The following is a 13,287-nucleotide window of genomic DNA, read 5'->3' as shown; positions in this document are numbered from 1 at the left end:
ACCATCCAGATGCCTCTTAAATGGTGCCAATGTACCTGCTTCCTCCACATCTCGTGGTAATGCATTCCAGGCTCCTGTACCACTCCCTGCATAAACATTTCCCTTAAACTTTCCCCCTCTCACCTTGACCCTGTGCCTCCTCCCTTTAATTAAAACTTCATCCCTGGGAAAAAGCCTCTGATTATCCACCCTATCTATGCCTCTCTGTTTTGTAGAACGCATCAGCCACTGTCTTTCCACTGAAAACAATCCAAGTCTTTTTTAACCTTTCCTCATAGCCAATGCCTTCGAGACCAGACAACATCCTGATGAATCTTCTCTGCACTCTGTCCAAAGCTTTCACATCTTTCTGGTAATGTGGCGACCAAAACTGCACACAATACTTCAAATGTGACCTAACAAGGGGTTTAAGATAGCTGCAACACGATTTGCTGACTCTTGTATTCCATGCCCTGGCCAATGAAGGCAAGCATGCCATATGTCGCCTTAATCACCTTGGCAACCTGTGTTGTCACTATTAGGGAACCGTGGGCCTGCATACCCAGATCCATCTGTCTGTTAATGTTCCTCAGGGTTCTGCCATTTACACTATAATTTACACCTAAATTTGATCCTCTAAAATGCATCACGCCACATTTGTCTGAATTAAACTCCATCTGCCATTTCTGTGTCCAAGTCACCAATCTATCTATATCCTGTTGTATCCTTTCACATTGCTCTGTTCTGTCATTTCACAATCTTGACTGTGCAGTACAGTGTTCAAATCATGGAAATGAGAACACAAACTTTAAAAACTGGAGTTTCTTAAAATTGTTGAAGGATATAGAATTTGACAGACCAGACAATAAAATATTCATCTGATAGACAACCCACAATGTGGGGTTAGAGAGTATTAATGAAAATGACAAGCTAGGCCATTCTTGGATGGTGTCAGGAAGCACTTATTCATCCAAAGGGTATCTTGTTCTGACTGGAAGAGGGGATTCCCCAGGTGTGTGTGCACATGCGCGTACACAAATTCTGCATTTTTAACACAGCCTGGATGCTAAGCATTCTGGGACTAATGTGTGTAGATGGAGTTAAGGGACAGATCAGCCATGATCCCAGTGAATGGTGGAGCAGTTCCAAATGGCTTTGCACTGTTCTTGTGGAAAGAATTATGATGGAAATAAAAATTAGTTTGCAATCAAGTAACTGTTGGTTAGCTCAGTTGGCAGGATGGCTAGCTTACAGCTGTAGAGTGAGACGATTAAAGTGGGGTTAATTGCCATGCTGGCTCCTTCACAACTGCTCCTCTCACCTGAGGCACAGTGACCCTCAGGTTGAACCACCACTGTCAACTTTCTTTTTTAATGAGAGAGAAGCCTATGGTCCACTGGGACTATCGTGACTTGACCTTGGCTAATATATTATTTACTCTACCACACAGCATCAAAGGCTACCCTGATATTTCCCATTAGAAATGCAAAAGTCATAAAATCAATCCTATGATGCAGTCTCCATGTACAAATCTATAGCGTGAGGAAAAGGATGTTGGAGTTAATTGGAAGCTGAGCTTTACAAGGAATGTTGGTGAAAAGATTTCCCTTTTTAACCTATTGAAGGCGGAAGCTTTTTCCCACAGTAATCATTAAGCAAATTTTTGATGGCCTCATTGTCATTCATCAACCGTGATCACAGGAGCAACTACAAAGGGAACATTGTCAACCCAGCACCAGAATGTTAATGAGCACTATTCACACCAACGCTGCAGCCAAAAGGATTATTGATGAGTGCAATGTGCAGATAATAAGCAAATAAATCCCTGTTGTATTCTGAGGGCAAACTGCTTCAAGTAACTCTCTCATGCTTAAAAATACACTTTCACACTTGCTGTCACAGTAACCAAGAATTGGCGACAAAGAATTAAAATGAACAGTGACGTTGTTTCAATTTACGTGATTCTGTCAAACGTAACTCACTCCATGATTTTCCACAATGAAAACAGCACTGGCAATCCATGGGGAATTTAAATCCAGCAGTGTGATAGCATTGACTGTGCATTTGCATAAGAAATTGCAAAGCCACCTCACTGACCTGTCCTAAACACCATGGCACATTGCCTTCAAGAAATCAGACACCCAGAAGTTAGTGAGACACCCCAAACAATTTGTGACTTATAGTAAGGTACCATTTTGTCCCTTCAAGTTCTGACGCTGTCTTCCTCAAAAGGAAGTGGAAGCAGTGTCTTTGAATATTTTCAGAGCAGAGATGAACAGAATCTTGGAAAGCAAGGTTACCATAGCAGCCCTAAAGCGTGGAAACAGGCCCATTCTCAGGAGTGGGTAGTTGGAAATGTGCAGTTGACGTTACAATCGGATCAGGAATCGTCTCCAGCAACAGAGCAGAGCACAATGGGCAAAAATGGTCAACCTTTCCTCCTACTCTCATGTTCATAAAATAGACCACAATTGCCAAATATTCTGCTTCACTAGCTGCCTCTGTTGTGAAGCATACAAAAACATATACTCTTTCATCCTGAAATGAGTCGAACTGCTACAACATTCACAACCAAGTCATCACCACCTCCCTGCTCCCCATCCTAGGGGAGCAGCACTTCACCTATACCTTCTCCAGTCTTGTGTGCTGTATTCTCTGTACCCAGTGTGGCCTATTCTACATGGGAGAAACCAAACACAGACTGGGTGACTGCTTTGCAGAATACCTTTCATAGAATAGAATCCTACAGTGTGAAAATAGGCCATTTGGCCCAACAAGTCCACACTGACCCTCCAAAGAGTAACCCACCCAGACCCATTTCCCTACCCTATTACTCTACATTTACCCCTAACTAATCTACAAATCCCTGAACACAATGGGCAACTTAACATAGCTTAAAAACGTGTTGCTGGAAAAGCGCAGCAGGTCAAGCAGCATCAAAGGAACAGGAGAATCGACGTTTCGGGCATAAGCCCTTCTTCAGGAATGAGGAGAGTGTGCCAAGCAGGCTAAGATAAAAGCTAGGCAGGAGGGACTTGGGGGAGGGGCGTTGGAAATATGATAGGTGGAAGGAGGTTGAGGTGAGGGTGATAGGCTGGCGAGGGGGTGGGGGCGGAGAGGTTGAGAAGACGATTGCAGGTCAAGAAGGCGGTGCTGAGTCTGAGGATTGGGACTGAGAAAAGGTGGGGTGAGGGGAAATGAGAAAGCTGGAGAAATCTGCATTCATCCCTTGTGGTTGGAGGGTTCCTAGGCGGAAGATGAGGCGCTCTTCCTCCAGGCGTCGTGTTGCTATGGTCTGGCGATGGAGGAGGCCAAGGACCTGCAAGTCCTTGGCAAAGTGGGAGGGGGAGTGAAAGTGTCCAGCCACGGGGTGGTTGGGTTGATTGGTGTGGGTGTCCCAGAGGTGTTCTCTGAAACGTTCCGCAATTAGGCGGCTTGTCTGCCAATGTAAAGGAGGCCACATCGGGTGCAGTGGATGCAGTAAATGATGTGTGTAGAGGTGCAGGTGAATATCTGATGGATATGGAAGGATCCCTTGGGGCCTTGGAGGGAAGCGAGGGGGTAGGTGTGGGCACAAGTTTTGCATTTCTTGCGGTTGCAAGGGAAGGTCCGGGAGTGGAATTTGGGTAGGCGGGGGGTGTGGATTTGACAAGGGAGTTGCGGAGGGAGTGGTCTTTCCAGATAGGGGTGGGGAGGGAAATATATCCTTTGTGGTGGGGTCTGTTTGGAGGTGATGAAGGATGATACGATGGAGGTTGGTGGGGTGGTAGGTGAGGACCAGTGGGGTTCTGTCCTGGTGGCAATTGGAGGGGCGGGATTCAAGAGCGGAGGAGCGTGAAGTGGAGGAGATGTGGTGGAGAGCATCGTCAACCACGTCTGAGGAGAAATTGCGGTCTTTGAAGGAGGAGGCCATCTGGGTTGTTCGGCAGTGGAATTGGTCCTCCTGGGAGCAGATGCGGCGAAGGCGAAGGAATTGGGAATATGGAATGGCGTTTTTACAGGGCAGGGTGGGAGGAGGTGTGGGAGTCAGTCGGTTTATACTAAACATCCATGTTGAGTCGGTCGTCTGAGATAGAAATGGAGAGGGAAGGGGAGGGAGGAGTCTGAGACGGTCCAGATAAATTTGAGGTCGGGGTGGAAGGTGTTAAAGTGGATGAACTGTTCAACCTCCTCGTGGAAGCACGAGGTAGCGCCGATATAGTCATCGATGGAGCGGAGTAAAAGGTAGGGGGGTGGTGCCAGTGTAGCTGCGGAAGATGGACTGTTCCACATATCCAATGAAGAGGCAGGCATAGCTGGGGCCCATGCGGGTGCCCATGGCTACTCCTTTGGTTTGGAGGAAGTGGGAGGATTGGAAAGAGAAGTTGTTCAGAGTGAGGACCAGTTCAGTCAGTCGAAGGAGGGTGTCAGTGGAAGGGTACTGGTTGGTTCAGCAGGAAAGGAAGAAGCAGAGGGCTTTGAGGCCTTCATGATGAGGGATGAGTTTGTGTAGGGACTGGATGTCCATGGTGAAGATAAGGCGTTGGGGACCGGGGAAGCGAAAATCATGAAGGAGATGGAGAGCGTGGGTGGTGTCCCGAACGTAGGTGGGGAGTTCTTGGACTAAGGGGGACAGGACTGTATCAAGGTATGTAGAAATGAGTTCGGTGGGGCAGGAGCAGGCTGAGACAATGGGTCGGCCGGAGCAGTCCAGTTTGTGGATTTTGGGCAGGAGGTAGAAACGGGCGGTGCGGGGTTGTGGGACTATGAGATTGGAGGCAGTGGATGGGAGATCCCCTGAGGTGATGAGGTTATGGATGGTCTGGGAGACAATAGTTTGGTGGTGGGAAGTAGGGTCATGGTCAAGGGGACAGTAGGAGGAGGTGTCCGCGAGCTGGCATTTAGCCTCAGCAATATACCCGCACCAACCAACCCAACTGCCCCGTGGCTGAACACTTTAACTCCTCCTCCCACTTGGCCTCCTCCATCACCAGACCATGGCAACACGACGCCTGAAGGAAGAGCGCCTCATCTTCAGCCTAGGAACCCTCCAACCACAAGGGATGAATGCAGATTTCTCCAGCTTTCTCATTTCCCCTCCCCCCACCTTTTCTCAGTCCCAACCCTCAGACTCAGCATCGCCTTCTTGACCTGTAATCTTCTTCCTGACCTCTCCGTCCCCACCCCCCTCTCCGGCCTATCACCCTCACCTTAAACTCCTTCCACCTATCGCATTCCCAACGCCCCTCCCCCAAGTCCCTCCTCCCTACCTTTTATCTTAGCCTGCTTGGCACACTCTCCTCATCCCTGAAGAAGGGCTTATGCCCGAAACGTCGACTCTCCTGCTCCTTTGATGCTGCCTGACCTGCTGCACTTTTCCAGCAACACATTTTTAAGCTCTGATCTCCAGCATCTGCAATCCTCACTTTCTCCTACGCAATTTAGCATAGCCAATTCACCTAACTTGCACATCTTTTGGATTGTGGGAAGAAACCGGAGCACCCGGAGGAAACCCACCTCGGATCTTTGCGCAAGCATGACCCCGACCTTCCTGTAGTTGGTCATTTTAACACAGCATTCTGCTCGCATGCCCATGTGTCTGTCCTCGGCATACTGCAGTGTTCCAGTGAATAACAACACAAACTGGAGGAACAACTTCTCATCTTCAGACTAGGCACTGTACTGCCTTCTGGACTTAAATGTTGAGTTCAACACCTTCAAATTGTGAACCAGCTCCCATTCCTTCCCTTTCTCTTAGCTTGTTATCATATCCTCTCTTCCCTCCACTTTCCATCCCCCTGCCCCGCCCTACATCCCAGCAGGGCTGTCTGTCCTTTCCTGTCTGGCAAGAGATATACCATTGTCCTGCTAATCTCACATTCCAATCACTTAATCTGAGCTATCAACATCTTTTCTCCATCGATTCCCTACACTCATTACCCACAGGCCACTCCCGCCACCCACACCACCACACCGCCCCCCCCCCCCCTCCCCCAACTAAACAAACCATAGCATAAATGCTGTCACCTCCACATTTCATTTCAGCTCTGAAAAAGTAATCTGGACCTTTTCTCTGTGGATATTGTTGGACCCACTGTGATCTCCAGGTTTTGCTGTTTTTAGTAAAGTTGGATTTATGTCACCTTGAGAAATCAAAGTACTTGTTGTACACAAAACATAGGGGGAAATAGACCTTATCCTTCACAATTACGAAGATCTCCCTTCAGAATCTAGGGCAATGATTGTATTAGTTAGCTCCCTTCCTAAGGGGATAGCTATCTCTTCATACAGACTCTTCTAAAAAGGGGACCAGTTAGTCTGCTACATTTTCCATTTTCAGACTAAGATTGATTATCTTCCTCTCTTATCAGCATTATGTTCAACTGTATACAAAGTTAAATGCTGTAGCAAAGATTAAATGGCAGAAGCGAATCTCAAATTCTTCCTTGACTTTATAGTCAAAATTGCATTATTTTTCCATCTTCAGAATATTGTCCATTTTAAAATCTTCACTGCTGCAAAACACTTCAAATGAATCATCACGAATTGATACCTGGAATGCTTCCTGCCTATTTCCTGCACTTCAATCTAGTACAATCTTCAGTAAATCGCAAGCATTTTACTCTCACACAATCGCACAACACACTTGGGTAAGATTGTGTAAATCCAAGACATAGGCCATTCAGTCCTCTGGAACCTTCTCCATCATTCAATAAGATCATGGCCTCGCCTCCTCTTTCCCATCTGCTCCTCATAACCATTGCCTCTCTTCTATTATTGACTCTTGCTCCTGTAACTACATTGGCTCTGAGTTCCTTCTTCTTTTGTGTTCTCTTGTGCACTCATCACTCCATGTCTCAGTCAATGTGTTGAGATATGTGTCATACAAAGTCCATTCTGTTAACCTCCAATAGCACAGCACGTCTTCTATTCATTGCTCATCATCCTTCATTAATGGTCAATTCCAACAAGCCCCTTCCTCACCATTCTTTGGCACTCCCTTCCAGGACCATTATACATTGATGCTTCTCATCCTTTTGGAGACTATTCTCTAGTTTATTTCTAGGGCCCATTTCTACTGCTTGATTCTTTACAGCTCCTTATCCTCCTCCCTCCTGCAAGATATTTTACAGCAGTCAGATAAGTTTGTCTTCACATGAGGTTCAGTGTGAATGGTGCATTGCTAATGTTGCCCCAAGTCACAACAATATTCCAAGTTTCAGAAGTAATGCAGAACACACCCAAGGACTAGTTAGAAGCTCCAATGACAGGCCTTAACTATGGGACTCAGTTACAAACTCAAAAAAGAACGCAGATTTCAACACCCAACATTCCCAAACATCATTGCTCAGGCTGTTCCTGTAACCTTACCCAATACTGCAAATTTTCCAATTTACCACTGCTCCTCCAATTCTGAATCTTGGGTATTCCTGTTGTCCAGAGGTTACATACCTGCCTACATCTCTCCTTTATGCGACCTCTTTACCTTCATCTCTTTTTCCCTCTCTCTCCTGCTTTTACGAAACTTCTACCTTCTGAGTAAGCTGTTGATCACCTAGGGCCTCCTTCTGCAGCTTGGTGACCATTTGTTTTTTTGACAACAATCTATGAAGCGGCTTGGAGGTATCACTACTACTTCCAGATAAATTCAAGTTTCTGTTGTTGCGTACAGGAAGTTGTTTCCACTGCGTAAATGCAACTTCCTGCACGTGATGTCACCCAAACGTAGAAAATAGGATGAGGAGCAGGCCATTTGGCCCTTTGAGCCTGCTCTACTGTTCAATACGATCGTGGCTGATCACAAACTTCAGCGCCCTGTTCTCACTTTCTCCCCATAACTCCTTTTTGAAAACATTCAATAATTTGGCCTCAACTGCTTCTGTGGTGGGGAATTCCATAGGCTTGTCACTCTCCAGTAAAGAAATCTCTCCTCATCTCAGTGCTAATGGCCTATACCTGTACATTTAGACTGTGATCGCCTGGTTCTGGACTCTCTTGTCATTGGGAATAGCTTTTCAGTGTTTACCCTGTCACGTCTTGATAGAACATTTGGTAGGTTTCTGTGAGATCCCTCCTCATTCTTCTACAATCCAATGAATATATCCTAACCAATTGAATGCCATAAAAGAACATTCAGTCTAATAAAGATACTTGGAGAGACAAGAGGCACCTGTCACTTTTGTTAACCATTTGGGTTGACTTTTGTTAATCTGAATTTTATTTTTCTATATCCCATTCAGCCGACTTTGAATCTCATTGTTCCGATAAATATTTCTACAAACATTAAAGACTTAGATTATTTTCATCAGTTGTACAATTCACTCCTGTTGCTACCAATGTGGGCAAATGATTGTCCCAGAGGTCCAGGAAGTTTGGACCATCAGAAGGAGGAAAGCCAATAGAACCAAATGCAACCAAACAAAAAAGCAACTGAACAACAGAAACCACAATTAACTCACTTAATGCTGGATCTCTGGACGTCACTGATGTTGGAGAACAGGTGATGCCTTTCTGTTTTGGTCATGGTTAAGTTCAGTGCTTCAGAGTTCTTAAACATGCGGATCAGGATATCGAGACTCAGCATGTAGGAGTGTTCTGATGAAATCACTTCAAATATGGCCTGTTGAGAAGGACAGAGTTTACCGTTCAGAGGACTGACCAAGAGTCAGAACTGTGACTTAATGCTTCTTCTCTTCAATGTCATCCTTGTTATCATCCTATCCTTTGCCCTCCACAGCAAACAAGAACTTCAGGTGAACATTCAGCCCCTTGAGCCTGCTCTACTATTCAATTTGATCATGGCTGATGAGGACCCCAATCCCATTTCTCAACCTTAGAGTCATAGAGATGTACAGCACGGACACAGACCCTTCGGTCCAACTCATCTATGTCGACCAGATATCCTGGCCCATTTCCTGTAAAACCCACCCAATTCACATACCCATCCAGATGCCTTTTAAATGTTATAACTGTACCAAAATCCTCCACCACCTCCTCTGGCAGCTCATTTCATACACGCACCACCCTCCGCATGAAAAAGTTGCCCATTAGGTCCCTTTTAAGTATTTCCCCTCACCTTAAACCTATGCCCTCTAGTATTCCCCCCTACCATGGGGAAGAAGTCCTTGGCTGTTCACTCTACCCATGTTCCTCATTTTATAAAGCTCTATAAGGTCACCCCTCAGTCTTTGACAGTCTAGGGGAAACAGCCCCAGCCCATTCAGCCTTTTCCTCTAACCCAAACCCTCCAACCCTGGCAACATCCTTGTAAAACTTTTCTGAAGCCTTCCAAGTTTCACAACAACCTTCCAATCAGTGGGAGACCTTGGTTTATTAACCAAGGCAGACGAGTTGAACCGAAGGGTCTGTTTCCATGATGTACATCTCTGACTCTGATTCGTCTAGTAAAAATTTTTAGAAATTTCAGAAACTCTCAATTGACTCTGCACTCACCAAGTAACTTTACAAGTGAAAGAATTCCAAGTTTTCCACTGTCTGTTGTGAGAAGAATTGTTTTGTCACTTTCCTGAATGTTCTAACTCTAATTTTAAGGGTATGGCTTATTATTTAGGATTCCTCAGCCAGAAAAAAATGGTCTTTCTCAATCTACTTAGCAACTCATTTGATCATTTTAAACACTGGAATAACTGATTTCAGGCAGATACCCGATCACCTGACCATCTCAAATCTTGCCATATCCCAAAGACATTCTAAGATATTACCATCACTGAATCTCCCACTAGTTAACAGCCTTGTTTTACTGTTGACCATAAGCTGAACTGATCAAATCAAATGACTATTTTGGTTTCAACAGCAGGTCAGAGGCTTGGAATTAAGATTAGATTTAAGATTAGACTTACAGTGTGGAAACAGGCCCTTCGGCCCAACAAGTCCACACCGACCCGCCGAAGCGAAACCCACCCATACCCCTACATTACCCCTTACCTAACACTACGGGCAATTTAGCATGGCCAATTCACCTGACCCGCACATCTTTGGACTGTGGGAGGAAACCGGAGCACCCGGAGGAAACCCACGCAGACACGGGGAGAACGTGCAAACTCCACACAGTCAGTCGCCTGAGTCGGGAATTGAACCCGGGTCTTCAGGCGCTGTGAGGCAGCAGTGCTAACCACTGTGCCACCGTGCCGCCCACAAATTCTGCAGCAAGTAACTTGCCTCCTTAAAGACTATCCACTACCTGCAAGGCACTAGTCTGGATGGTTGCAGCCCCAACACTACTGAAGAAGTTGGATACCTGGTCGAAGCAGTCCATTTGATTGGCCACCCATTCCCCACTATCATTGTTCACTTCCTTCACCACTGATGCACAGTAACAGCAATGTGTACCATCTAAACAATATATTGCAGCAATTCAATAAAGCTTCTTCGACACCACCCTGCAAACCTATGACCTCTCATCTGGAAGATCAAGGGCAATAGTTGTATGGAAACATCCCGTTCAGGTTCCCCTTCAAGCCACTCACCATCATGAGTTGAAAGTATGTTGTCTTTCCTTCAGTGTCACTGGGTCAAAGTCCTGGAACTGCTTCCCTAACAGCTTTATGAGATTACAGCAAATGAAGAAACTGGCTCACCACCACCTTCTCATGGACAATTAGGGATGGACAATAAATACTGGCTCATCAAGCGATACAGCATCCAGTGAATGAATGCATAAACCATCCAGTGATCTCAACTGACCTATCAATACCAGATGTATTAGGTTAAAAGCTGAGCTCAAGATTACATAGAACAGTACAAGCCCTTCAGCCCTTGATGTTGTGCTGGCTTTCTATCCTACTATAAGAGCAGACTAACCTACAGACCCTTCATTTTACTACCTTCCATGTGCCTATCCAAGCATCGCTTACATGTCCTTAATGTATCAGATTGAGAATGTACCCCTTCCAGCTCCATCTTAATTTAGTCCCTTCCCACTCTCCCTACCTCTCCCTCATCTTTGATGGTTTGCATTGTCCTTAATGGGTTTGGAACTTAAATTTGAAACACAGGTGATTTACTGTTGGTGGTTAGTACATGCAGAAGAACCACAGTGACTTAGTGATGGGAGGTTGTGTTTTGGTCATGTTCATAGCATCCAACCCATGCAGTTAGAGGCTATTCAGCCCATCAAGTCTGTATTGACAATTCTGAAAATCATTCCACCCAGACCCAAGCCCCCGTAACTCCACATTTACCATGGCTAATCCACTTGGTCAGCACAACCCTGGACACTGTTGGACAATGTTGCATGGCCGATCCCCCTAATCAGTGGACTGTGGGAGGAAGCCAGAGCATCCAGGAGAAACCCACATAGACATGGACAGAATGTGCAAATTCCACACTGTCACTTGAGCCTGGAATCAAACATGGGTCCCTGGTATTGTGGGGCAACAGTGCTGACTGATGTGCCATGTATATCAGCACTTCTAGATATGAAAACAGAGTGAGAATGGGATAGTCTGACACTTGTACTGTATAAATACTCTCAAAATGTTGCTGTTTATTTAGTCCTCCTCAATTCCAAGACTGAAATGTTCTTCCCAATGTTACAAAGGTCCAATTACAGGACACCATAGAACATAGAAACATAGAAAAATACAGCGCAGTACAGGCCCTTCGGCCCTCGATGTTGCGCCAACCAAATCCTACCTAACCTACACTAGCCCAATAACTTCCATATGCCTATCCAATGCCTGCTTAAATGACCATAAAAAGGGAGAATTCACCACTGCTACTGGCAGGGCATTCCATAAACTCACAACCCGCTGCGTAAAGAATCTACCCCTAATATCTGTCCTATACCTACCACCCCTTAATTTAAAGCTGTGTCCCCTAGTAACAGCTGACTCCATTAGCGGTAAAAGGTTCTCAGTGTCTATCCTATCTAAACTCCTAATCATCTTATACACCTCTATCAAATCTCCCCTAAACCTTCTTTTCTCCAATGAGAACAGGCCCAAGTGCCTCAGCCTTTCCTCATACAATCTTCCTACCATGCCAGGCAACATCCTGGTAAACCTCCTCTGCACTCGTTCCAATGCCTCCACATCCTTCCTATAGTATGGCGACCAAAACTGCACACAATACTCCAGATGAGGCCACGCCAGAATCTTATACAACTGCAACATGACCTCAGGACTCCGGAACTCAATTCCTCTACCAATAAAGCCCAGTACACCATATGCCTTCCTCACAGCACTATTTACCTAGGTGGCAACTTTCAGAGATCTGTGTACATGGACACCAAGATCCCTCTGCTCATCCACACTACCAAGTAGCCTACCATTAGTCCAGTAATCCATCATCTTGTTACTCCTACCAAAGTGAATGACTTCACACTTAGCTACATTGAATTCCATCTGCCACCTTTCTGCCCAGCTCTGCAACCTATCTATATCCCGCTGTAACCTGCCACATCCTTCTTCACTGTCCACAACTCCACCGACCTTTGTGTCATCCGCAAACTTGCTCACCCAGCTTTCAAGCCCCTCCTCTAGATCATTTATAAAGATGACAAACAGCAACGGTCCCAAAACAGATCCCTGTGGTACACCGCTAGTAACTGCACTCCAAGGTGAACCTAGTCCATCAACTACTACCCTCTGTCTCCTTCCAGCCAGCCAATTCCTAATCCAAACCTCTAATGCACCCTCAATGCCATACCTCCGTAGTTTTTGCATTAGCCTACCATGGGGTACCTTATCGAACGCCTTGCTAAAATCCATATACACCACATCTACTGCTTTACCCTCATCCACCTCCTTAGTCACCTTCTCAAAGAACTCAATAAGGTTTGTGAGGCACATGAGGTCCCCTCATTGCTACTGAGCAGGAGTATCCTAGGCTGTACAGCTTAGTGTTGTGTGTTTACTGATTTGAGGTAATGGGATGTCGAACCAAATCTAAATAATGAACTCAAAGAGAAACTGCTGGAGAAACCCGCAGATCTGACAGCATCTGTGGAGAGAAAGCAAAGTTAACATTTCAAATCCGGTGATCCAGATTTCGAAACATTAATTTTGCTTTCTCTCCACAGATGCTGCCAGACCTGCTGAGTTTCTCCAGCAATTTTATTTTTTAAATTTCAGATCTTCTGCATCTGCAGTTTTTGCTTTGTTTTATTTCAGTACTAAATTGTGGACTCGTGGTTTGATTCGGGTGAACTTTGGGCCCCAAACTATTTTGCCTCTTATGACAGTCGAGTTAGAGCTGATGTGGAAGTGAAAATGAGAGATTCTTTGACTGAACATACTTTCCCCAGAATACTATTTCCCTTTTTAACTGCAGTCAAAATAACAGAAATTTGTTCTTGGCCCAGTATCA

The 13,287-nt window shown here is 45.4% G+C and overlaps 1 protein-coding gene across 2 annotated transcripts in view; it reads right to left on the bottom strand.

The window, feature by feature from the left end:
* Positions 1-13,287, bottom strand: part of LOC132821443 (rho guanine nucleotide exchange factor 26-like) — a 207,575-nt gene that overhangs the window by 137,626 nt on the left and 56,662 nt on the right. For both annotated transcript variants that reach the window (XM_060834030.1, XM_060834031.1), the window contains exon 6: positions 8,418-8,578. In XM_060834030.1, the coding sequence (XP_060690013.1) occupies positions 8,418-8,578 (161 nt within the window). The remainder of the gene's footprint in view (positions 1-8,417; positions 8,579-13,287) is intronic.

Source organism: Hemiscyllium ocellatum, chromosome 13 (assembly GCF_020745735.1).
Source record: "Hemiscyllium ocellatum isolate sHemOce1 chromosome 13, sHemOce1.pat.X.cur, whole genome shotgun sequence".
In the NCBI taxonomy this organism is placed as follows: domain Eukaryota; kingdom Metazoa; phylum Chordata; class Chondrichthyes; order Orectolobiformes; family Hemiscylliidae; genus Hemiscyllium; species Hemiscyllium ocellatum.
The sequence above is the reverse complement of the archived record's forward strand: the minus strand, read 5'-3'. Positions and strand labels throughout refer to the sequence as shown.